Source organism: Corapipo altera, unplaced genomic scaffold (assembly GCF_003945725.1).
Source record: "Corapipo altera isolate COAL_440 unplaced genomic scaffold, ASM394572v1 63, whole genome shotgun sequence".
NCBI classification, from domain to species: Eukaryota; Metazoa; Chordata; class Aves; order Passeriformes; family Pipridae; genus Corapipo; species Corapipo altera.
Window position 1 is genome coordinate 3,457,662 of NW_020884928.1, and position 25,329 is coordinate 3,482,990.

Sequence of the window (25,329 nt, forward strand, 5' to 3'; positions counted from 1 at the left end):
ACTGGGGCATTCAGTCTCTGCAGTTGAAGTTTTCAATGTGAAGAATCCAGGTATTTCTACTACTGTTACTGAGTATATTAGTAATGGGCTAAGGAATGACTATTTTTGACTTAACTAGTAGCTATTAGTCAGTACACAGAAGTGCTGCATCATTTAAAAGTGGCAACCTAAAACCTTTGGACCAGCTGTCTGGTGATAACAGCTTTCTTGTTTCAGTCGTTTGAGTAATGAATTGATTTAGACCTGTGTACTCATCATCAACAAGTGCTTTAAGCAACGGGTTGAAGTGGGTGAGGGGCACCACCACCTCCTCAAAGTACTCTGAACCATATATATATGTTTTTATAATATTGGCCAGATGAAGGCAAGAAAAGAAGGCCACATTACTTCTGAATCCCACCTGGTGTGAATGATACAAACCTAGCTTTTCCACACTACCAGTTAAGTATTCTGCATATACTCAGCAGAATACATTTAAGGCCTTTAAGAATTTTACAGATGCAATAATCTGCTTTTCTTTGTTACTTGAACAGGAACCTCACATTGGAGGAGAAGGCATGAAGGGAGCTGGACTGACACTTGATCAGTTGAAGCTGCTGCAGAGGTTTGATCCAGCTGCTGTGACATTGCAAGGAATGGATATTAATTCTTTGCAAGATTCCAGAGAAGATGACCTGATCTCGTTGGCAAATAAGGACTGTATAGGATTTTTCATTGCAAAATTTGTTAAATCGAAGAGTAAATAAGAATCTGGGAATGCAACCTGAAAAAATACCTCAGTGAGTCTAAGAACAGTTCAGACGTGAAGTGCGTTTCTTCCTGCTGCAATGTTACCAAGCCAACGGACTGACGGCAGGGTTGCTATGGCAGCAGTAAAATCTGCCAGCTGTTCTGATGGGAAAGAGCCACAGGTTGCAGCAAGAAAGTCATGGTTGGGGGAAGGGAAGTATCATTTTTAAGTCTTCCTTCGCTTTTGTATTTACAGCAGGTCAGTGCCTGAATGACAAGTATGTTCACTCAAACTGGTGTTGCTTATCTGGTGCAGCAAGCATAGGAAGGGGATGTAAACTACTTTATGAAATGAAAACATAAATAAAATAAATGGGAGCTATTATAATGAATTTTTGAAAAGGAAGTTTCTATGGAGGTTTACTGATCGTTAATGTTTCATTAAATAGTGCTTCACAAAACACTGTAACATGTTACAAAGAACTGTTTTATAAATTGATACTTAGAACCTCATTTCTCTTTTATTTTAATACAAGCAAGATTCTCTGTACACATAGTATATACACAAAATACGATTAGGCTTTGTAGCATGTCTTTTATAGCAGCATGAATATATTAAACCATCTCACTCTGGGAATGTAAATAAATATTGTTTCAACATCAAACTTCCCATGCATAAACTGTATTGGTTCTGAAATAGGCTACTGGACTGGCTGACAAGTGACAATTTTAAAATCAAACATTTGCAACAGAAGGGGCTACAGTTATGATTAATATATTAAAAGACAGAAAACAATGCATAATACCATCTGAAATGTTGCAAATCACCTTTCAAAGAACTAAGAATATTAACTCTTTATTGGTTAGAAAGCATCACCAGCTAAAATCATGTGAAAATTGAAAATGGAGAAGCATGCTAATGAGAACTGCCTTAATACATTGCTCAAAGATTTAATAACCTAAATTTCTTAAAGATGTTAGCTGTATTTAAAAATTCTGCTTCAGTTCCAGTTTGAACAGGATTCTCTTTTTTCAGACCTGCTGGAACTGACAATAGCACTAAAATTAGAAGGAAAGGTAAGTACAATTCAAAAATGTAAACTGACATCTGTGTGTGTTTGTTTCTTTCCTCTCTCTCATCAATTTCCAGTTTTAAAAAACATTATCTGAAAAATGTCTGTCTTTTCACACATAACTATTTGTTGGATTAAAAAGAGTGATAGTTCTTTTATCATTTGTCTTTCTACTGTCAGAAGTGCATTTGTATTTGCTTGCAATCAAAACAATCTATAGATTTGCTTCTCAGTAGTCTGGTTGTTTACTTATATCTTCTATAAATGTTTTGGTACCATATGTTTTCTACTCTTCTAAAATAAAAAACAAATGTCTCCTGTTCTGCCAAGGTTGACTAGTACATCCTCTGTAAGTCCTATCCTAGAAGGATAGGAGGATGGAATTCTTGTGTACTACTCTGCTTTTGTTGGTCACTCCTTGCCATTAAACACAACATATCTATAGAATATTTAAAGTAATTTTGTTTCATCAGTAGTAGGTGAGATATCCTATGTAGAATCATGGAAGCTTGTACTATAAATTACAGTCTTTTTAGTCTAAGTATGGTTAAAATAATTACCTGGTAACAAATTGTTAGTATGTGTTGAAATCTTTAACTCGGTGCTAGTAAAAAAGCATTTTCTTTTTTGCAGAATATATAAATTTTGTAAACATTAATCAGCACACATAGACTATATACTGAAGTTTGTATATTTATATAAAGTAAGGAACTTTACCTCCAGTTTCAGTAGCAGGATTTGTGCAATGCAGAATTTGAAGGAATTAAGATTGGTGAATTTTTAGTGGAAGATTTGTTGAGACTTTGTCCCAGATTTCTTTAGTTTTGGATGATAAACACGCTTTTCAAGAAGGTGACCTCACTTGATTTTATATGAGAAATTTCTTGGAGGTGAAGAGCGGGAAGAAAAAGTAGCTAACTTCTATTTGATTCCGGTGTAATTGCAGACCAGACTTCAGCTGAAAAAAATTACTGATAGATGAACTTTAACTAATAGGTTTGTTTCTGCAAAAGTCAACTGCTAGACTTAAAACAGCATTCAGCATATTAAAGGGATAAGCCTCAGCTCTTTCCACGAGGCCGCTTTCCTTGTTGTAGCTGGGGAGAGAATTCGTCATGCAGTTCAGAACAGAAACTCGGTTGAGATGCTCCAAATCATACCTTGAAGGAGCCATCATCCTTTCCCTGACTACAGGTTTGGCTAATTTAGATGACTAAAGTTCGATGGATGCCCTTCTTTTTTTTTTTTTTTTTTCTCCTTTTCCAATCTTACTGTGACTTTAACTAGAAGTGTAGGAATGCTTTCTCATTGACACATTTCTGATGTATAGTGTATATATGTTTTAAATACATAATAGGATTAGTTTCCTATAAGAATCTTTACACACTGAATAATTATACTTCAGTGATTGGTGCTGAAGCACAGCTGAATATATATATATATATGTGCTTATATATACTATATGAGATATTTATATAATAAATTTAAAAAGATATTTTTCTTGTCATTGTAATGAAAGATTAATCCTACAAAATAGATTAGACATGCAATCAGATCCTGTCTGTAAGAAAGTCTGAAAAGTAGTTTTCTCTATCTGCAGAAAGAGTGATTAGTAATAGTGCCAAATCTAAATATTCATCTTGGTCAATATAAAGATACTAAAATAGGCAGCCTCATATATTATGAAATTATTATACAGCTTTTTCCTGTTTCAGTGTTGTGGAATGCACCATTTTTTGGATCACAGGATTTCTTAAGTTTTAAGGTAAAGGGAGTATTTTAGTAAAAAATAGGCTGGTGATGGTGATCAAAAAGGAAATTACTTTGGAGTGGGTAGTTCAAAATATAAAGAACCTTCTTTTTATGTTTGATTGTTCATGACTAAAAAGTTTATGAACAAATCCAATTTTGTACTGCATGATAGCATGATAGATAAAAGTGGCAAGAATAAACTAAGAAATGAGAACATGGATGAGTTAGAAGAACTGGCTTAATCTCTATTATATCTGATATAAATCTTTTTTGAGTTTGCGTAGGAACACATTTCTAGGGTGGTAAGTTATAAAAAGAAACTGTCTATAAAACTACTGTAAGCTCATATGTAACAGTTTGTTATATAAAAGTGGGGAAATAAATTACAGACAAATTGCCAAGCAATAAATTTGATTGAATCACATTTGATTAAAAACATTCACAGTAAAAATGGCATCCGTATTTTACAGATGATAGAAGAACTAAAATTTTGGTGAAAGATCTGCAATAAAGTAATAAATATAAGTAAATGTACACCAGAAATGTTATATTACACTCTGAAAAATAATTTCTCTCTTTTCCTTTAGACTGTGTAATCAAGTTTTTTGCAATGTGCTTGATTTTCATGGATGGAGAAGAATTTAAGTCAAAAACATTTGGGAAATAGCTTTCAGCCTGATGTGTTAAAGCAATCAGAGGTCAAACACAACCACAAACCAAAATAAATCTTGAAGAGTCTTTAGTAACTAACAAACACAGGAGGTGGTTTACACCAACTTTTTTACTTTGAACAGACATTGATTAAAAGCAGTCAGACCCCTCCCTTCATTCCAGCTGAGGGAATCATAGTGGACCCCATTAAAACCTTTGCAGGTGTCACAGAACTTGAGCATGACTTTACAACAGAGCTTAAAAATGATATTTACTAACAAACTCATAAAAGACAAGAAGTATTAAGGGGCAGGGTATTAGACCTGGGCAGGAACTGCATGTATAGGATGAGTAACCAGGTATGCAGGGAGAAGTAAGAATGGGTCTTTACTTTTATTCAGGGTTTGGTGAGTGGAATTCTGTTTCCTTATCCTCCATTTATAATAAGGGGTATAGGTTAAGAGTTTACAGATTTCTGTGAAGAGAAATGCTCCACTGAAACTCTTTGTGGCTTTAAAACTGATCTTCATTAAATAGGTCCAAAGCCTTAATTTTATACATTGAGAAGCAAAAGTTACAGAACTCTCTTCAAATTCTGGATGACAGACACAGAATATGAATTCATGAGCATTCTAGAAGAATTCTTTAAATTCTAGGCAATAATTTATGGATTGATTTAATAAAAATAGTTACTTTCAGCTCTTAACTCCTACTGATGCTGCCTCTGTGCACAAAACTCTTTTCTTATTCTTCCCCACTGTCCTGTCCCTTAGCTGGTCTGGAGACTGTTACTGTCACCTCCTTCCAGTCCCTCCTCAAGAATTCTTTCTTCCATGATGTCTGTGTGACACTAAACAACTGGTAAAAATAGACTCAGGCTACTCAGCACTGATGTATATTCATTTGAAAAAAACCACACAAAAATAAGATTCACGTCTAACATATATATATGCAAATTTGGAAATGCATCGCATTCCTTCCATGTACTGAAATTCTTTAGAAAAATACAGAGTTAGAGCTGCCAAGACTTACATATCACTTAACTATTTTATCTTCCTCTCCTTTCTTTTTTTTTCCACTGATTTTATTGTATTTTAGCTCATTTGAATAGAAATTTTACAGGTTGTTTCGTACCACACATACATAAGAAGACTGGAGCTCACTGGGACCTCTACCATTTCTCAGATTCAAACCCCTGAAACCAGATATAGAAATACAAACCCATTAGTATCCTAATGAAAACAATAATATTTAACTTTCTATTGGCAAAACTTTGCAAAGACATTTTATCACAATAACCTTTGATATGTTCTCCAGCTGGAGTATATTTAAAGCTTCTTATTGACATAACTCTGTTAAAGTGCTTTTCAAAGTAGTGCTCAGCAGGCAGGTGGTATTGTGCAATATATGTAGTACAAGCTCACATTACAAATGATTTCTCACTCTTAAAACAGTAACTGAAGGAAAGTATCTTAGCAAGGCTAATAAAAACCTATTCAGTGAGTCTGTCTAAGAAATATGCGTTTTTGTTAGTACGTTGTCTGTACATAATCAGCAGCACTATACAAAACATGTTTCTATGACTAGCTGGATTGGGACTTGTCCTTTTTTGTGATAAGATGTTTATACTCCATAAATCAATTTATAGGCCATACTTATATACTAGTGTTTGGACTATGCTCTTTATTTTCTTATGTCTATACATGGCTACCTACTCCATAGTTTTCATATACTACTCAGTGCTTTGAAATTCTGCCAAATATTCCTTAAAAATACTTCAAGAAAGGTGAAAAATAAATACTCTCTGGAGCAAAAGAAAAAACAAACAAACAAACAAAGAAAACCACAAAAAAACCCAAAACCAAACCAAAAACCCAACAGAAAAAGAACAAAATATTCAATGTATTGAAGTGGAATCACTTCTTAGAGGACATAGCCATCATGAGTTGTAGGGAGCAACAGCATTTACTGAAGCTGGTAAATTAGCTAAAGCCAGGCAATATAGAGCAAGACAATATAACTTCTCTTCCCACTTACACACGATCTGATATGATTCAAACAACAAAGTCTTGCAATGTTATTTTTCACAGATACCCTGAAAATTCTCTTGTATCAAAAGCCACTGTTTATGTACTCTTATATATCCATTTACTAATACAACAGATCTACTTACCTATTCTTCCTTTGTCTACAAAGTCATATAGTGATGTTTAGAAAAATGACGAGAATTTTATTTCTAGAAAAATAACCCTTTTTCTTGTGTTCCCCATAGTTCATGCTTTGAGCCAAAACCTACCCTTGAATAACCACAAGAGTCAGCAGCACTGGGAGGAATGGCCAGATGTCTGACAGCAGAATTTCTTACTCTCAGGTTCTTGTAAAAAATGCTTATAAAGCATCAGGGAGAGGGGTGGGAGAGGGAGAGGAAGGACAGAGTATGTTTAGTGGAGTTAAACTGAATTACTTGGACGCTGAGATAGGAGATTGGAGAAAACATGCACCTGCCATATATCTTATCCATTTCACTAAAATGATATTCAAAATCAGGCAATGCTGATATTCCCAGAATTTAAATAATAAATAAAAAGAACTTCCAGCTAATTTAATTATTATCGCACTACAGTCTTTATATAACGTGCTATTTACAGGGAAATACAAAAAGTATTTCATTCATACAAGTACTACAAAGACTATATGTGATGCAGAACAGCTTTTACACTAGGCAAGGGTATGGAACCTGGAGTCAAAAATAATAGTGAATTTGCCCCCACTTACCAGTGCAACAGGTGTTCAATGCAAAACAAACTGTTCACTCCCTTTGATTTCAATGCATTTTCTCTAGAAAGCTCCTAACAAAGCATTTTGTCACAGTCATTTTTCTATACTCTCACCAGCAGCACAACATCTTAGGTGAAGGAAAAGCAGTGAGCTGGCTGCAGAGTGGGAATGCAGAGGAATTGGCAAGTGTAGAAAAAGTGGAGAAGCTACAAAAATTTATTTTCCAACAAAATATCTCTCCACAAGCTGTGTAAACTTTTCTTGCTAAAACAAATACTCTAGAACAAAGATTTTACATTTCCAGTGAAACTCACAGTAACATTTGCCTGTTTTTGCTCTCCCGAAGTCTCAACAAAGAGCCAGCAGATTTCTACTTTCCCAGTTACTTGGGTCAGTAAACTCCCTCATATTCCCTGACTACAATTTGGATTTTTAAATTAACAGACAGAATGAAGAAACAGACTTTTTGGGCTGTTGAGTAACCTTTGTTTTCTTCAGTAGATTCTCACACTTCACTGCCTAATGTGCACACGCACACGTACGCCCATCCACCGCCCACCACTCACATACACACCTCCAACATGTGTGCTCTAGTATACTGACAACAGAACAAAAATTAAGCTGTGCCCATTGCAATCTTGTGACCTGAACAGAGAAGAATAATTTATAGTGGTAAGTCATTATCTTTACCATAACCTTGAAATGCAAAATTGGGTTTGCAAGGACAGCATAAAGTAAAAGAGTTACACCCTTTATCTCAAGCACTCATCCATATTTACAATAAGTATAAGCTTTCTGCTACAGAAGAAGAAGTATTTAGATTGAACACTGTTACAGATTTCCTAAGTGAGGCTAGTTCCAGTTGCCAGTAATTCAAAAGCAAATCTGTTGACTTGGCATTAGGACTCTAAAACAGTGTGATCAAACTCATATAGTAAGAAGGTGTCTGCAGAAATAACATTTATAAACTGTATATACAGTACACAGTACCAGTACATAGAAAATAGATTTTGACTCCATGATCCCCTGTGTGTAAGGCAAGACAATTCTGTCTTCATATGGAGACCACCAGAGGTACAAGCGACAGAGTGGTGCTTAAATCAATATGCAAATCAAGTGCATACAAATTAAAAATCAGAGCAGACAAAAAGTTTTAGATTCTTTTATGTGCTGATCTTGGCTTGCTGAATACACGGGAAGTTATTAAACATCAAATGTACCTTTTTTTTAAAAAACACTAACAACACCTTGATGGCAACAGATATTGTTCAAGTGGCAGCTACCAAAAACAGCTTGAAAAATGTCATAGTACAACATCAGGAACTCTTCAGTTGTACCACACTAATTCATATAGCACTAACCAAAAAAATAAGTATATGAATATTCTATTTCATGCTATTGCTATGCAAGCAACAGCAATACAAATCAGCATACAGAAGGATACCATGTGTTCTGCAATGAAGAACCCAAAGATATTTTCAAGGGCCATTGTTACAAGACTTCAAAGAAACACAAGACTGCCAGAGGCAAAAGTTACTGACGGATGTAAACATCCCTGTTCCATTCTCCCGCATCATTACGTTTTTTCGATATCACTTCCCCATCCTTGTCACAATATTGGTCCCTTGATTTATGACGACTACGCTGTTTGTTGCATTCATTGTGGTCCTGCTCGCGGTCCCTCTCCTTTGAGCGATGCCTTGATTCTCTGTGTCTGTGATCACTGCTCCCATGGGACTCGTCTCTGTGATTATGATCCCTGTGAGAATCATAGTGGTCACCGTGGTCATGTGAGTAGTCCTCCTTTGGCTCTACATAAGCTGAATCTCTGCTGTCTTGTGTTTCTGAGTCAAAAGTTTCTTGCCTGTGAAGGCCTCTACCACCACTGCGATGGTTGTGGTGTTGGCTTGAGGAAGAGCGGTGCTGGGATTTCTTGATGGGTTCAACTCGTGCTTCCTCTTCAATTTGTGAACCACTGCGTTCAGGGACCGAATGGTCATTCCTCTGGTCTCCTTGAGATCCCTGCTATCAGAACCAGCAGTAAGTTCATGTACATGAGGTACACACTGAAAAACTTTCTCCAATATCAAATTCAACTAGAAAGTACCATGAAACCAATAAAATTCGAGTACACAACAATCCACTTTGAATCTAAACTAGGAAAAAACCCATTAGAATTCAACTTTTACTCAAATTCAGTATTATAATACAAACAATTCCTTTCACTCTCATCAGAATGGAGGGTGGCACTTGGGTTATTCTATGACACTTTCATGTCTCTTGTGATGTTTCTGACTATTCCAGTTAGCAGTAAGTGTCACCACCCTCCAAACAAAAAGAGCATACTGAAACAAGATAAATTGCAGGTATCAGTTGAGAGTTTACAGATGTCTGCTTGGAAACAGCCACTATGGGAAAGTGATTTTAGTGGGCTGAGGAGGTTGATTACTCGAAGAACCAAAGCACAAAACCTTGGATCTTCTAGAAAAACTTATTTTTTTTAGGAAAAAAAGCGCAATTGAATCTGGTATGAATAAAGTTTGTATTATGATACTAATAGTATCACTGACCTTTTGTTTTCTCAGCAATCATTTAATTTCTTCATTGTAATGAAAAAATTACCTCATTGACCTCATTACCTTATTGACCTCATAATTTTTAGAGCTTGAGAATATAGACCATTGCCAAGAAAAGCAGGAGGAGAGTGATATTATCACATACAGAATTTCCTAACACAAAACTGCTATTAAAAGACTTAAATAAAAATTACCAGGTAATAAACCTACTCTTCACCCGCATAATGCTTTGAAATCACTGCAAAACGAACAAGTGACATTATTTAACTCATCTGGGGGTTTCATTACATTAACCAGCTTTTGTTGCCAAGCCACAGCCAAAGACTTTTCAAGCTTAATCGCAACAATTTTAAGAAATAGTTTATGTTGAAATCGAATTATCCTTCTCATAAGAGGTGAAGAATGTCAAGACGAAATCACCTTTGCTGGCACAAAATTAAAATAGGTTTTAGCAGAGGCATTTGTTTGTGAGACTACTCTGAATTTACCAAAGTTAGGCTTAAGTTTGCCCTTCTATGTTCAGAGTTGTCTAAAAATAAGGATTGCCTCCAGGAAAGTTCATGGACATATCTTCCTTCTGTCTTCGGAAAAGAGCTAGAAAATTTTGTCCTTCAGCCACAGATCCTGGCAGGTGGGTTTTCTAGCAACCCAAAAAGTAAAATGACAGGAAATTGGACAGGAAAAAAATCTGTATTTCATCAGAAACTTATAAAAGGCAACATATTTCAAATCAGCAATTTGATAAATTTGACAAATTTTAATTTTCTAAGAAAGCATTTTATTCTGTAAACTTTCCAGCAACTAGGTGGCTTATTCCATGTGTTCCTAATTTGAAAAAAAATGGTATAGATGAGAGCAAGGTAACAGGAACAGCAGTCAAATTTCTTGTTTGTTCTTGTTCTTATGATTCTCAAGATGATTCTAATTTGCCAGAAAGGAATGTAGTAATTGTAAACATGAATAGATGTGTTCAAGGTGAAATGAAATGACTCAACAGAGGTGAACTGTAAATGAAATCAAGTGAAAAGTGAAAGAGTCCAAAGCAGTGCCTCTTTCAATGTGTAAATACAATTTTTATCAGTTCATCACCATGACTGTTTTTAAGGCACATAAATTTGGTATACATATGAAACCCTTTCATTCTCATACGGTCAAATGACACATATGTATGTATGTAATCAGGACTACTAAAAGCCATCATTGCTGTGGTTTGAGAGCAAATGCAAAATGTAAACCTGCTTTGAACACAGTGCTACTTTTACAAGCTCAGATGCATGTTTTCTGCTATGACGAGTACATGTGAAGGAGCATAAGGAATGAATTTAGACATTACCTGCAATTTCAAAATAGTGTAGGGCTGTTGGATTTTATGGGCAAATTCATTTGCCCATAAATGTTACAGGGACACTGAACAGGTAATGTGTGAATCTGGATTAGAGTCTGGCTTTGTGGTTCATAACCACATTAGGGCTCTGATTTGGATTAGATTCTGCTGTGCTGGAATTTTATGGCCCAGTCTCATAAGGCTTTTGTCTAAAATGGAGAAAGTTTTAGATAAGCCTATTTCATTATTTAGGCTGTAATTTCAAAGAAGTAGAGGTTCTTAGAAAGACGTTTAAGGAGTGTTGAGAGGAGAGAGAAGTCTGTGTCCACCAAGTGAATTTGCCTTGCTCCCTATTTCCATGCAGTGGTCCCTGATCGCCTGCACCGTGTGTGTGTGAGGTTGCTCCAGTCTTGTTGGAATTAGCCAACAATTTCCACACAAGTTTGCTCCAAAGCTCTCCATCAGGTAGACAGGAGGTGTATGGTCTTTGCTGATTTAATTTCAAACAGTCCCAGGAGGCCTCACACCTTCAAGCACCTCGTGCCGTGCAACACAGTCAGGATCATTCTATAAAAACATGACTCTGGCAGCTGGCAACACAAATCTCTCTTTACAACATACACCCAGGACTGAAAAATCACGAAAAACAAGTATGTTTCATGGCAAAGGGGCACTGCATTGGACTTGGGGGAGGATGTCTCCAATGCTTTGCAGTGCAGATGTGGCTCCTCCAGGCTAAACAGCTGGTGGTTTGGCCTTTCCCAGCAGAGCAGTCCACAAAAACAGCACAGGTAGAGACTTTAAATTCTCTAAATAGAGGATCTTAACACTGTTGAGAGAACGGGTTATGCCACCATGATAAGGAAATAAAACCATTCTGTGCCAAGACAGTGACTGGCTCAGGTTTTAGATGTCAGCTGAAGATGTATCATAGGAAAATGAAACCAAAACAATGTAAAAGTTCTGTGTTCCATAAGGCACCCCTGTTGATTCACACTTCTGTATTAGTAGACCTACAAACAAACTGTGACACTGCAAATACACTCTCATTTTTAGTCCTTAAAATAAAAATGTTAGTTTGTAAGGAGATAGCACAGCATTCAGAAAAGTGTTATTAAAACTCTTGTAATAGTTCCTCCAAAGAACGTGGTTATTAAAATGAGTAAGTGAACTATAAATCCACATCCAAAAGGCATAAAAAAACTTGAGCAAAATAATTAAAAAGTTTACAAAGCAAAAAAAAAGTTTATCTAGCAAGTCTGCACACAATAAAACTGAATTTCATACTCAGAAATTCTTCCAGCTCACAATTTTTTCAGGGTGTTTCAGCTCTGAGGACAGAAAAAAAGGCAGAAATGAACTATAGCTTACAGTCTCTTTTCCTGCAATTGCTTTTGAAAGCAAGAGAAGGAGATATCCTGCAAGGTGACTAGAGAAATTTTTCTTGTTAAAGAACAAAACCATAAAGTCTGTGGTTTTCTAATGGGAAATTCTTTGACGCAAAAAATGATTTTGCAAGACCATAACAAAAAACTCCACCATTTTTTTTTGTATTTTAATTGGGGTGCAGATACATTTTTTTCTTTGATTTTCTAAAAGGAGGCTTTTTTCTTAGCCAAAGTTATGAATTGCAACTTGCATATGTATGTAACTTATGGGCATATATGGAACTCAGGTAGAAATTTAGATGTAATTAGCCATTATTTTATCTGGGACAGATGTATTATAACCTCCACAGTGATCTTCTCAGCCTCAAGGCAACACTCACTATTTATAATTAAGTATCATCTTTAAAGACCTCATTTTATGCCATGCAACAAATATCCAAATGACAGCATCTCCTTATGCTGAGCACCTTAATATAATTATGCAAACAAAAAGTTGAAGGAGAATAGAGGGGACATAATATGCCCATATCAATGGGCACATCAGTGCAGAGGTGGGAATAATGCCTGTTTTTCCCAGCTCACTAGACAGTGTCCTCGCTGTTCAGAACATATTGCCTCTCAAGGTCTTTCTGCACAACATGTGCAGCAGGACTCAAGTTTTATGTCAGAGTTTGGCTTGAAGGAAATATGTACTTTTCACAGCAGTGGCCAGTGAATAAAAGAACAAAGAAAACACTAGAAGGGCCACTTTGACCTTGAAACTTTACCAATAGAGTCAGTCATTCTCAGCCTCTACAACTCTATAGCCTATGGGAAGATTGGAACAGATTTCCCTCCAAAATTTGTGGATCTGCTCTGTACATAACCCAATTTGTCATGTAGGGTCTCTGGGGCTGGGATTTGCCTATTAGCAATAGTCTGCCCATCAGTCAGAGAGTTACCAGAGGCTGTAATGTGCATAGTATTAGCCCATTTTTATTTCTCTGACTGGATTACATATGACCAGCTATAAAAATGCTTGTGGCTGGTACACATATTACTGGCACAGTGGTGTCCTGGGCACAATAAAACCTGAAGTATTCCACTTCACATCAACATATGTTTTCAGTCAGGCTGGCTAAGTCCTTGAAATCAAAACCAGCCCCCTGGTCAGTACACAAACACATGCTACTATGAATACAATAGTAATAACGATAGCATGCTTGTGTTTGCCTTTTATATTGAAAATTGTTGAATGTTCACTGAAAAAGCTCTTACTCTATCAACAACAGTGAAACATATCCAGCATATTCTAGTATCACTGTGCTTTGGAAGAAGAAGAAGTTGACAGAAAAAAAAGAAGAGATAGTATAAAAACTGTACCTGTAAATTAATATTTGGACCTGGGCTAATAGGAAGAGTGGCTGTTGCAAGTGTGCGAGTGAGAAGCTGGTTAGGAGGATTGCTGCTAGGTGGATGTGTAGCCTTCCAGTAGGCTTCCAGATAGTCAGCAAGGTGCTCACAAGCATCTTCAAGCTGGTTCTCATCAAGAATTACATCGAACATTTCCTGATAAAGGAGAGGTTCTAGTGAGAATAATCACCAGCTAAAGGGACATCAGCTAGAGACATTGATCACACTTTCCATTCATCAAAAATGAAGCACATTTCTAGTACCTGTATTAAGATATTTTACCTTTTTTGTTTGGTTTTGTTGTTGTTGTTGTTTGGTTTTTGTTTTTCTGAATGCAATTGATACAAAAGACAGCAATCATAACTAGCAATAATGTTGCTAAAACAAGTCCTCATGACTTCCACTTAGTAATGCACAGTCAATGAAGACATGAAGAAGCAGCTTGAACAAATCTTAAAACTCAAATATACAGAAAGAAGTGTTAAATATTGAAGTATTTAGCTATAGGAAAAAAAATGAAACGGCAAGAAAAGGGATCACTCCCCATATCTAGAATAACTAAGAGAACACTAAGACAAACTAAGACCAATAACTAACAACAGTAAGAAACACAAGTAATACAGATACTTCAGTTTCCAAGTGTCGTACAAATACTAGGCAAGAGATTAGTCACATGGTCTAATTTTAGGCTTCTGAAGTTAGAAGGCGAGTTTCCTCCATTTCCTCCCTGTTCAGGGAGCCAGAAGGCATCTTTGAGGGCCTGTGCAGGTCTCTGTGAAGGTCACTGAACTGAACCTTCATTTTCTGGTCTCTTACCCATACTCTTGACAGCTGAGTATGCTGGTAGCAATGCATGTCATGTTTAAAAAACAGTTGGGGTCTCATCACCTCTGCTTTATGGTGGAAATTGAGAGAATTTACTTCAGTGCACATCACCAGAAGAACTGCAGAGCTCTCAGGTACCCCTCAGCTCTTTGCCGAAACTGTGACCAAGAACATAACAGTAGTGGCCATGGTGATATATGCCCCAGGGGAGCTACTGAAACCATTGGCCTTATCCTAAACTACCAGAGATAAAGCATAGTCACTGAGAGGGTTCAATTTTAGGCCAAAAACACCCTAAAATTTTCAAGCAAAACAAACATTCAGTTTAGTGAAGCACTGAATGTATCAGCACACATCCTAATAACTGCTTGTGACTAGGACTTTTTTTCTCCCCTGCACCCTTGTGACGATCCCGGAGCCCTCAGGAGGCATTCTGCAAAAAAGCAATAGTGAAGCATGGCCAGAAGAGGGCAAACATTCCTGAAAATTACATAATAAACCTTGTGCTTGAAAAGAAAGGCACCTTTCAAAGACAAGACATAAATTAACAGTAACTCACAGGAGGACACTGTGCCAGTTTATCAGCTGCCACCATCTGAACATTAAGGTGTTTGGCCTGAGATTTCCCTCGAGATTTTATCAACCTCTGTAAAACCTGTGAAAAGCAAGACATTAATGAAAGTGACCAAGTTCAGACTTCATGTACATATATAACCACTTAAAATGTTCACATTTTAAACTGCTCACTTGAGCAGAGCAAAATCTTAATTTGCTGGCTTCAGGAACATTTCCCATGCTCTTTAATCCAGAATGAGCTAATTTTCATTAACTTCCAGACATCTTTTTGTTACAGTCACTAAAAGGTCCCTCCTACTTTGCTCTGCTGCTTCTATTTTTTTTCTAAGCTGAATTTTTTTAATTGATCTCCTGAGTTCTCTTCCCACAAATTCATTCTTTTCTTTCAAATGCCTCTTCGCAAGGTCTGTGCATGGTTTTTTCAAGGAATGAAAGATGTTACAGTTTAGCAATCGTGTGAAAATGTTTCTTTCCTTTCTGTATTATTTTGATTCAACAAACCATTAGCATTACTTAACGTGATTGATACTAAAAGTGCAATCCCAACTAGAAACCCCATTGGAGCTACAGCATCTTTTCCAAAATGGATCTTGGTAACACTAGATCTGAGATACCTTTTTGATTAGTAATACTTCACCATCCAAAGAGAAGCAATAACAATATATAGCCTCTGAACTTGAGTGAAGACACATGATTATCTGAACTTAAGACCAAAAAATAAAATTTAAAAAAGACTGAAAGAGCATGAAAGTGACTACAATACTTACTTTAGGAGAAGAAATCTTTACGTATACTATAATGGGAGCCAGAGAGGTTTTGCTTAGTTGAGCTGGGTGGTTAATGGTATCAGCATCAAGCACTACTAACTGCAGTGTCCTTGCTAATTCAAAAATCCGTTCAATTTCACTTTGAACTTCAGCTGCAGAGAAATAGAAAATCAGAGTTATAAAAATACTAAGAGGTGACTAGTTTGAAGAAATGTAAAAATGTTGTAGATTGGTGTGTTGCTCCTCCTCTGGTTGCAGGAGTTGTTATCTGTGCACGTCCCTGGCCCACTACAGTAATGAATGCAACATTAACGAGAGCATTTCATCCCCAGTTTGCTGCCTTTGCAGGCAGCACAGCCTGCCTCTTTCACCTCACCGATTCCTGACATTCCAGACTGGAGAGATACTGTTAGCGCCTTCTTACAAAACCTCAGATCATGTATGTAAGAAAAAAAAACGTATGAATGCCTGTTGCATCAAACAGTAATCTTACTATGCCAAAAATTTCTTACATGTAAATAATTTCAGTTCAAACTTTAAACTTATGCAGTAAACAGTTTGCTCAAATTGGAGTGCCTGAGATAGGCATTAGGAAGTACTGAAGTGCCTATATTAGCAGAAACTCATGTTTTTCCATTTACTTCAACTTACCAAAGCTCTGGAAAACAGTTTCCTTCATATACTAGCCTCAGTATGGTACCACGTAAAAATTTTGATTATTATGTGTAAAACACTTTTTCAGGAGAAATAACTCAATAATCCAAATAATGCTATGGTGTCTTCCTCACAACCCCAGAAGATCTGGAAAGGTGATTTTCCCAGAGAAAAATCTTCTCTTCTGGTAGTCATGCTCCCAGCTCCTCAGCACCCTGTTTGACTGGTAGTACTTTTCAGGACAAACCTCTCCAAGACAGATGGGCTGCATCCACTTTCACAAGTGGTGTAGAAACTGTCTTCATTCCCCAATGAAACAAAACTGAATCTTGTAATAGCAAAATCATCCTTGAAATGGAATCACATTTTCCTGCTCAAATTTTCCTATAGGCTGAGAAATTACAGAAGCTAGGTGATTTGTGCAAGTCTGCAAAGAAAGTCATCAGGTAGACAAGGCAGTGATTCATAAAAGTTTCCCTTTAAAGGTCGTGCACACTACATGAACCAAAATCAGATTAGATATCTTGCCCATTCAAGGTAAATATTAGAAGACAACCAACAGAAACTTAAAGGTCAATAAGAGATACCAAAAACTTAATAGAGAGTTTCTTGAAATTACACTATCAGCCTTTTATCCATTGTACTGGCAAAAGCTTTACTTTTGCTTGGAAACACAATCTATGTGATTAGAGAGGCTCTCTTTCAAGACATGTGAAGAGATCGATTTTTGATATCTTAGAATAGCAACTGAATAAATCAGGTACCATAATAAGGCTGCAAAATTTCCAAGAGAGAGCAAGGTATCCCAGCTAGTTTAGCTCAGTGTTTTTGTTCCAGACCAATAGGTGATTGCTATGGTCATTTTATAAATGAAGTAATCTCTAAATGGTCAGCAGAAAAATCTCTATATTATATCCTTTATTAGAGGAGGTTGACACTGTTTTGGATCTATTAGAGGTCACTTCCAGAGGTCTGTAGTTATCTCCAGTTTTGGGTGAGTACATGACAGTCATTTACAACAGCAAACACTGCGAGGTGTGGATGGCATATGGAAAGCATTGGTGCATGCTTTTCTGCTGGTCAATGAAAACACTGTGGCCCAGCTGCTGTCTGAATTAGGACCACATTTTTTAAGGCAGAACTGATGGTTCTTGGCACATTCATGATTACATTTTCTGCAACTTTGCTGTGTAGAGACACTGCTGAAGTCACTGAACACTGTTGTCTCAGAGTTTTGGTAGAAGATAGTCAATAATCTAAGCCTAATTTAAGTCCAAATGACAACTAGAATAAACATATCAGAGATAACTTGTTCTGATGACAAGTTTGGATTCCTTTCCTGCAATTTCAAACCAGGCTCAAAACTTCAGTCAGTATAACAATATCAGTTAATGTATCATTTTAAGACCATTCCAGACTGCTAAAAAACCCTTGTTCAAGACAATTTATAACCAGCAAAATCTGCCTCTATGCCATTGTATCATAATTTTTTCTGGGATAACAGTATTTGCTACACTGCTGGAAGCACTTTTCTGCCACTACAGAACACATCTCTGTGGACTAGATTTCCTGATATACTTTTTGAATCTCGCTTTGCCAGAGCATGCCTCAGGATATGTTCTATTGTGAAATATACCCAGGGTAATAACTGCAGGTAACTATGGCTCTGTGAACCAATAGTTTCCACTTGAATCTGAAGATGGAGAGATATCTTTTTCATCAACTAAAAAGTATTTCAGTACTTATTTTTCTAAACATGAATGTAGGAGAGAAGGTCAAGGAACTACACTGCATGATTGGTGAACTGATATGTGTGCCTCTACTTCTCCACTCAAGAATGGTTGGGAAAAATGCCAGAGACTGATGAAGAGGTCCCTATCTTCTGTTCCTTAGAGCACTTCTTCAGCATCTGGAAAAGCTTTCATTTCACTTGAAATCTTCTTTGAGTTCTAGCTTTACACATAAGATTGTGCCAATTACTTACATAATAGTAGCTTCTCTTTTTAGACGAGAAAGACTTTATCTACTGCTATAGCTTTGGTTTTCATCTTTCTTTAGTAACATCTCTCAAAAACCTAATTCTATACCCATAGATTCCTTCACAACAAGACACTCAACACAAATCTTCTCTCAGACGTTTGCCCAAAGTAAGCAAAGAACTCGAAATGTCATCTGGGGATAGTAATACAAATGTCACTGATAGTTAAAATAGGGAGCTGAGAACAGTGACAGAGGGGTATCTTCAAAGCAGCACAGCAATAGTTTTGCAATCTTCCCACCTCCATGAATACTGTCTATTTAGAATAATGTCCCTTCTTATGTACTGGAAAGGCATAACTGGAGTGAACTTATAACATTAAACTCCAATAAATTGTATTTGCAAATCATGAGAGGCATAAAAATAATTAGATCTACTATGACAACCATCATGAAATGCTGGCAGCCCAGCTACAACACTCAAACCCAGAAATTAGCTATCAAATTTTAAAGTCACCTTACAATCTATTTCATATGGCCTCCTTTGTAACCAGAAAGCAAACATATTTTAAATGACAGGAGCATGTAACTAATTATCCCATACAACTCTAAGAAACAGTAAGTACGCATCTCCCAGACATCTTTAAATATAGTACATTTAAACTTATTTCCAAATATTAATTCTCAATATCCTTACTGCACCTTGAAATGAAATTCAGTGCAATGAGAGCATTAGTAAAGAGCTTATCCCATTATGGGGGCAGACAAATATTCTTTACACCAGGTGGACCTTACAAGTGAATTTCAAGCAAAAGTCTTTAACAGTTCATTACAAGAATCTCACCTGAAGTAAAGGCAAAGACACAACACTGCATTTTATCTATGTCAATTCACTAATAACATGGTGAACTATGGTGGAATTTAGAGTCACTTATATAATGCCATGGTAAAAGAACATTCTCTATGCTCCACAGTTGGACAAACACAACTATCCTTCAGACTTGGGCTGAAAGCATCCATAGCAGCCAGGAGTCACTGGGACACTCAGCTTGACAGAGCAGTGGCTATGTTAGCACTTAGTTTTAGGAAGACCCTGATGAGATGGAAGTTTCATGACAGGGACGAGACACAAAATGGACATGCTTCTGGCCTGCAAAGGCCAAATTAGAACCACAAAATATTGCTTAAAAGCAGCAAAGAGACTTTGATCTTCACAAGGAGCAGTGAGGTTCACAAACTGTCAACTGTGCACAGTATGACTTTTATATCCTATTTAATTTGACCTTGGCTACTGTCTATGGTATCAGTGGCTCTGTTTTGTTCATAGAAACAGATATGTAAATTATTACTTGGATTGCAACAGCCACAGACAAAGCATTCTAGTTTTTTAAATGGGGTTCCTGATACTACAAACATATGGCATGAAAAGAACTCACCTAAGTCAACATATGCCATATAAAATGATTAGCAGTACCTTGCACAAAGGGCTTTCAAATAATTCTGTAAATTAAGGAGAACAGCATCAGTAGCCATGATTTTTCTTATCCTAAGTCTTTTATACAAATACAGTTGCTTGAAAATAACTAATTACTAAAGTCCATGACTATAATTAGAGTAATGAGAAGTTTAAGGTAACCTCTCAAATTCACAATCAAGGTGAAAGAAAGAAATGTGTTTTTTATTCCCAGTGCTTTAAAAGTATGTCGATTGTCTTGCATCAAAAAAAAGAAAATGCTGAGAAATGAATAAAGGTCATATCTGAAATCCAAGAAAATGAAAACGAAAAAAAAAAAAGGAAACGATAACTATTGAGCTGGGCCCACACAAGTCTCAATTAAGAAGAAAATCATGAGCTTGACTGACAGAATTAAAATTTTAAATTTTAATTTTTGAACATGTGTGTATACAGGGTTATATTGAGTGAAAAATCACAAATGTCTACATTAGGTATTGCTGTAAACCACAATGCAGGTACCTGGCCACAGCAGGCTACCCTGGACTGCACTAGATATTTGTGCTCACTGTATACAAAGCGAGGAGGCCAAGAAGCTACCGAGGATAATCCAGTAAGCTACACAGTGTTTGAGCAGATCAGAGCAAGCTAACAAGAAACCCCACACGTACATAAGTGTTTGGCCTCTTCCTTCTCATCTTCCTCTTTCCTCCCCTCAAGCACCATGCTGCTCTGGGCAGGCAAGGAGCTAACAGAGGGGTCATACTGGGTAGGGGGTGGAGGGTTTCTTTCCTTCCCCAGCCAGGGAGGTTCAGTCCTGCAGTCTCCAGGCAGGACTGTGTGTCCCACTCCACATTATGGGGGTATCCCAGTGCTGGGGAGCAGAAAGCTGCAGCCTACACTGCAGTGTTCCCAGCTAAGAAGGAAAAAGTGTTGGAAACCATAAGCAAGTAAGACAGAATAAATGCTTCAGCTTAGTCCTCAGGTAATTTGTCAAAAGATACAAGGATTACAGGTGTTTTAATCAAATTTCTTACACAAATGTAGTTTAGTGAATATACTTACATTTCCCTGATCTCCATCAAATACCTTAGCCACTATCTTGCTACGTAAAAAGTGGAAGGTGGAAGTGGGAGGATGACAATATTTTCCAGGAAAAGTGGCTGCATGTGTTACTCATGCCTAACAGATGGGGCTCCTGCGAGGGACAAGGCAGAAAGGAGAGAAGCATGTCTGCTGCTCTGCTTGGCGCTCCCATCTGGGCCTGAAGGGGAGATGTGGGGTGAGGTGCTGCAGGAAAACAGGGTTTTCCTCTTCCTGCCTGCTGAGGCTCAGTTAAGGCAGAATTCAGATGGTTTATAATGCACACACACGTCCAAGTGGTATTGACAGATACAATGCCATGTTTGGGAACTTCAGCATAACCAACATCTATTTATAATGAACTAACATCTCCTGAAATGCAATCCTATAATTATGTGAAAATATAAAACAGATAGTGTCATTTAAAAATGCTAAATAGCACATAAAAATATCTACATCCTTCCCTATTTCTCTGGGCTAGCAAAACAATAGCATTCATGGAATGATGCTTCTTATGCCAAGTTTAAACTGGAAGTAAATTTTAATGGTCTATGACTGGAAAAGATTGAAATCAGCAGATTGCAACTGAAATAAGTGGTTGAGCACTGCACAGGGGAGAGCTGCACTGAGATAGAGATGACTGTGCCAGGCAAAAGTGGAGCAGCTCCAGAAGGTGCCATGCAGTACCATAGCACGGCTCCCATCATTAGGCTTCCCTACACTCTGTTAAGGAGTAATTGGGATAGTAAAACTGGGCAAAGAAGGAGTCTAAAATTTATATTGCCCAGGGGACCAAGCAAGTCTCTCTGCCTAGTTCAGAAGGGATATCATCACATCAGGTTGGCACTAATTTGGGTATTTTTGTACCGTGCCTCACTACTCAGTGCAGTGCTACAGACTTTTACAGCTCTGGTACATACATAGGTCCCTAAATCTGCGTTTGCGAAGCCTAGCCATGATGACATACATAGGCACTAAGTAAGTGTTCCCTAGGTCTGTTGTTTTTTTACAGAACAAGCATAAATAAAAATGTTCAACCTTTCTCACAGATAGAATATGGAACTACTCTATCACTGGCTATTCAACCCCTCCTGCTGATGGTATGCCACTTGCAAAACATTTGCGTATTCACTGAGTGGGAGAGATACTGACTCTGCAGCCTGATGCTTAGAGTGGGAGGCAAAACACATGGATTCCAGTTCCTTCTCCAGGGAAAGTTTAATTATTATGCAAAGTGCATACGACTCAGTAGGACCAACCAACAACCATCCTAAAGGTGATCATAGCCCTGTCACGGGGATGGAAATTATGAGTTCATACCAGAGAACAGGAGTGAACCCAGACTTCTTTGCATTCTGGTTAAACAACTCAGGCCCATAGTCTTGGATAAAATGAGGACACAGACACCAACTTTTAATCAGTTGGTGAGCCCAGGAGAAAGAAAAAAACCTGTATCCATTCAGCCTACAGTGTGAATAGTTTTAAGACATGCAGATTGTACTCTGCTTTTAAGCAAACAGCTAACTGGCTAAAAATATTGGTTTTTATACAGATATCTGTAACCTTAAAAATTATTCTAATACATTGTTACATTCCTTTGTCTCTAGCATGTTTTTTTTCAATATAATTACCAATCACACATATTTCTGCGAAGTATTATGATAAAATATAGGAACATGTTGCTGGCAGTTAGCTCTAATTTACAGAAATTAAGATTTTTTCCACCCATATATCATGGGAACATAGAATCAGCCAGGTTGGAAAGGACCTCTGAGATCATCAAGTCTAACCCTCGATCCATTGAAAACACTCAGGAAATTTCATTAAAATACTTTGTCAATAGTGCATCAAAAACTTATTTGCAAGTTATAATATTGGAAAGTTCGGACCAAACTTCTAATCCAGAACTACCTAAAGAATTCATTAAGGAAACTCTGACCTTATATGTTAAGAAAATCTTGGCTGGCCTGGTAGGATAAAAGAGGATTTTGGGACATGTGAGAGTGATAAATTATAACCGGTTCAGGAACTTCATGCTACTCTTTCCCCATTTGTGTGCAAAAAGAAGTGTAGCTACATCCTCATGAAAACCCCAAACCTCTTAGCTGCTATATTAATTACAGCATTCTGGTTTAAGGCGGGTTTAGGTTTAACAGATTAAAATATCTGAAGATTTAATGCCTGGAAGTGAGAGTTATGGACATTTGTCCCAGCTACTTTGAAGATAAAATTAAAAAAGGAACAATCAGGATTTTCCACAACACACTGAACACCTTTTCTGTTTTCTTTAACTATATTAGATCCTTGAGACTTTGAAAAGGGAACACACTCTTGGTTAAATCCCAGTTTTGCATTCCTGTTTCCTGGCCTCTGGAAGTAAGGAGAGATTTTTATGAGGCCTAGCTAGCACTCTTTTAAGTTTATCTTTGATTTATAGTTGGGGAAGCATTTACTTCAAACAATTGTCATTAAATTACCAAACATGGAGAATACATAATAACATTTCATATATGGATATATAGTGTGTATTCATACATATTAGAAACAAAACAAATAAATTGTTACCATACTTTCAAGCATTCAACTGGCTTTTTACACAAATATCAAGAAAATAAAAATATGAGGCTGAAATTTGCACAGGTAACCCACTACTATTTCTTCAAGTATTTATATTTCATTTTCAGAAGACAAAACTTTGGGATATCAACCTAATGATGTGAATGGGAGCTCTATGCATTTTCTATAGACAACTTTCCAAAGGTTGGTACTCAATTGCACATGCAAACTGTATGTAATTGCACATGTAATGCCTGACAGGTTATTGCATGTGCACAGAGAAAGCAAATAAAGAGATTCCCAGGCATGTGACCGCAATTGATTTAACACATACACGATGACATTTTACATCAACATTCATACATCTGTGTCAGAATATGCAGATTAGGTGCACATACCTTAGAAATATACAGTGGAATACCTAATCTTTAGCGTTTACTTGTCAATGTCAACTCTATTTTTAGAATTACTTGAATATAAATAAGGAAAACCAGTAAGGTTTTTTAAAAGAAAGACTTAGCAACACAGTACAGGATCAGCTTTTGTCTATCCGTGAGCCAGATGCGAGAAACACACGGTGGTTCTGTGAGGTACAATAAAGCACTGAACACAAAACAGCAGGAAAAGTAATTTGCAAGCTTGTATACATACCTAAAACATCTGGAAAAGGAGAGCATTAATGAAGCAAAGAATGGAAAAAGCCAAGACAATCAGGTTTTGTACGAAGCATACAGCATGAGGTAAGGTTATAACAAGTGTAACATACACAGAAAAAGGTTTGGGCTCTTTTGACGAAGAAATGCAGCAAAAGCACAAAGCTGGTTCAGCAGTTTCTGCAAATGGCATGTATCCATATAAAAATTTAACTAAGCCAACTGGGACTGATTTTCAGGTGAATGAGATTTAACCATGTACTGTACCTTGTTGGAGAAAAAAAATTCTGTTCAAAATGACAGATTTCTTCCAAGCTTTTAAAGAAATTAATCATTTGCCCTTTCCTTAAATTTAGTTCTAGCATCTCACATGTTAAACATGTATTGACAAGCAAACATTTCTCTTTATATACAAAACAATCTTTCACATAGGAGAGGAATAAGACTATACTGTCCTCCTAAATCTTTACAAGTCAAACACTATTTTTTAAAAATTCTTGAGAACATTAATTTTGTACTAGATATGCAGTGGTAGCATTGGTTTCCAATTATTCAAATCCCAAGTCTATTTTTAACTGATTCCATTACAAAAGCAAACTGTCAGTCGATAGGTGTATGTAGCATTAAGCTGATTGAGACTACCCTATAATCCTGTATATCCAGTTCCTTGTGGCTATTCCTACTCCTGGTTATTACATTGTTTTGTCTCTGCCGCTTTGAAATTAATTCTGGGTTATCTATTAAATCAGTTCCAAATAATGGTGGTCACTTCACTGTTTTCTGTGCTATCCACAGTTATGAACAATATACACAATATCACAGATCTACACTGGGTGATAAGGTAAGAGTTCTCAAAAAAAACGTTTATTTATTTCTCAGAAAAAAAGTATTTGGTATTAATATATCAAGCACATTACCTCTGTAACGTATTAAGTAATTGACAGAACACTTATTAAAATAATACTTAAAACCCAACAATATATTTTCAAAAGTCTAAGAAATAGCCTTCTCTGCTGCAGTTAAACTGCTGGTCACAAATGTGAGCATAACTGAGGGACAAATCAGTGGCCTGGCTGTCTAGCTGCGTGAAGTACCACTTCACAAAGGTGGGTGAGTAAAGGA

General features: G+C 36.8%; 2 protein-coding genes across 17 annotated transcripts in view; one reads left to right on the forward strand and one right to left on the reverse strand.

Annotated features, from left to right (window-relative positions):
• The window catches only part of NSUN6 (NOP2/Sun RNA methyltransferase family member 6), a 23,029-nt gene extending 21,635 nt beyond the window's left edge, over positions 1–1,394 (forward strand). For 4 of the 5 annotated variants that reach the window (XM_027658792.1, XM_027658793.1, XM_027658794.1 and 1 more), the window contains exon 12: positions 534–1,038. In XM_027658792.1, the coding sequence (XP_027514593.1) occupies positions 534–746 (213 nt within the window). In that variant the 3' untranslated portion in view covers positions 747–1,038. Of the gene's footprint in view, positions 1–533 lie in introns of all 5 variants that reach the window. The other variant, XM_027658790.1, reaches the window with a different exon arrangement.
• Positions 1,229–25,329, reverse strand: part of CACNB2 (calcium voltage-gated channel auxiliary subunit beta 2) — a 258,775-nt gene continuing 234,674 nt past the window's right edge. For 3 of the 12 annotated variants that reach the window (XM_027658788.1, XM_027658783.1, XM_027658789.1), the window contains exons 10-14: positions 24,206–24,214; positions 15,832–15,983; positions 15,048–15,143; positions 13,634–13,819; positions 4,277–9,008 (exon numbers count right to left, since the gene is read on the reverse strand). In XM_027658788.1, coding sequence (XP_027514589.1) covers positions 8,517–9,008; positions 13,634–13,819; positions 15,048–15,143; positions 15,832–15,983; positions 24,206–24,214 — 935 coding nt within the window. In that variant the 3' untranslated portion in view covers positions 4,277–8,516. Of the gene's footprint in view, positions 9,009–13,633; positions 13,820–15,047; positions 15,144–15,831; positions 15,984–24,205; positions 24,215–25,329 lie in introns of all 12 variants that reach the window. The other 9 variants (XM_027658784.1, XM_027658780.1, XM_027658787.1 and 6 more) reach the window with 5 other exon arrangements.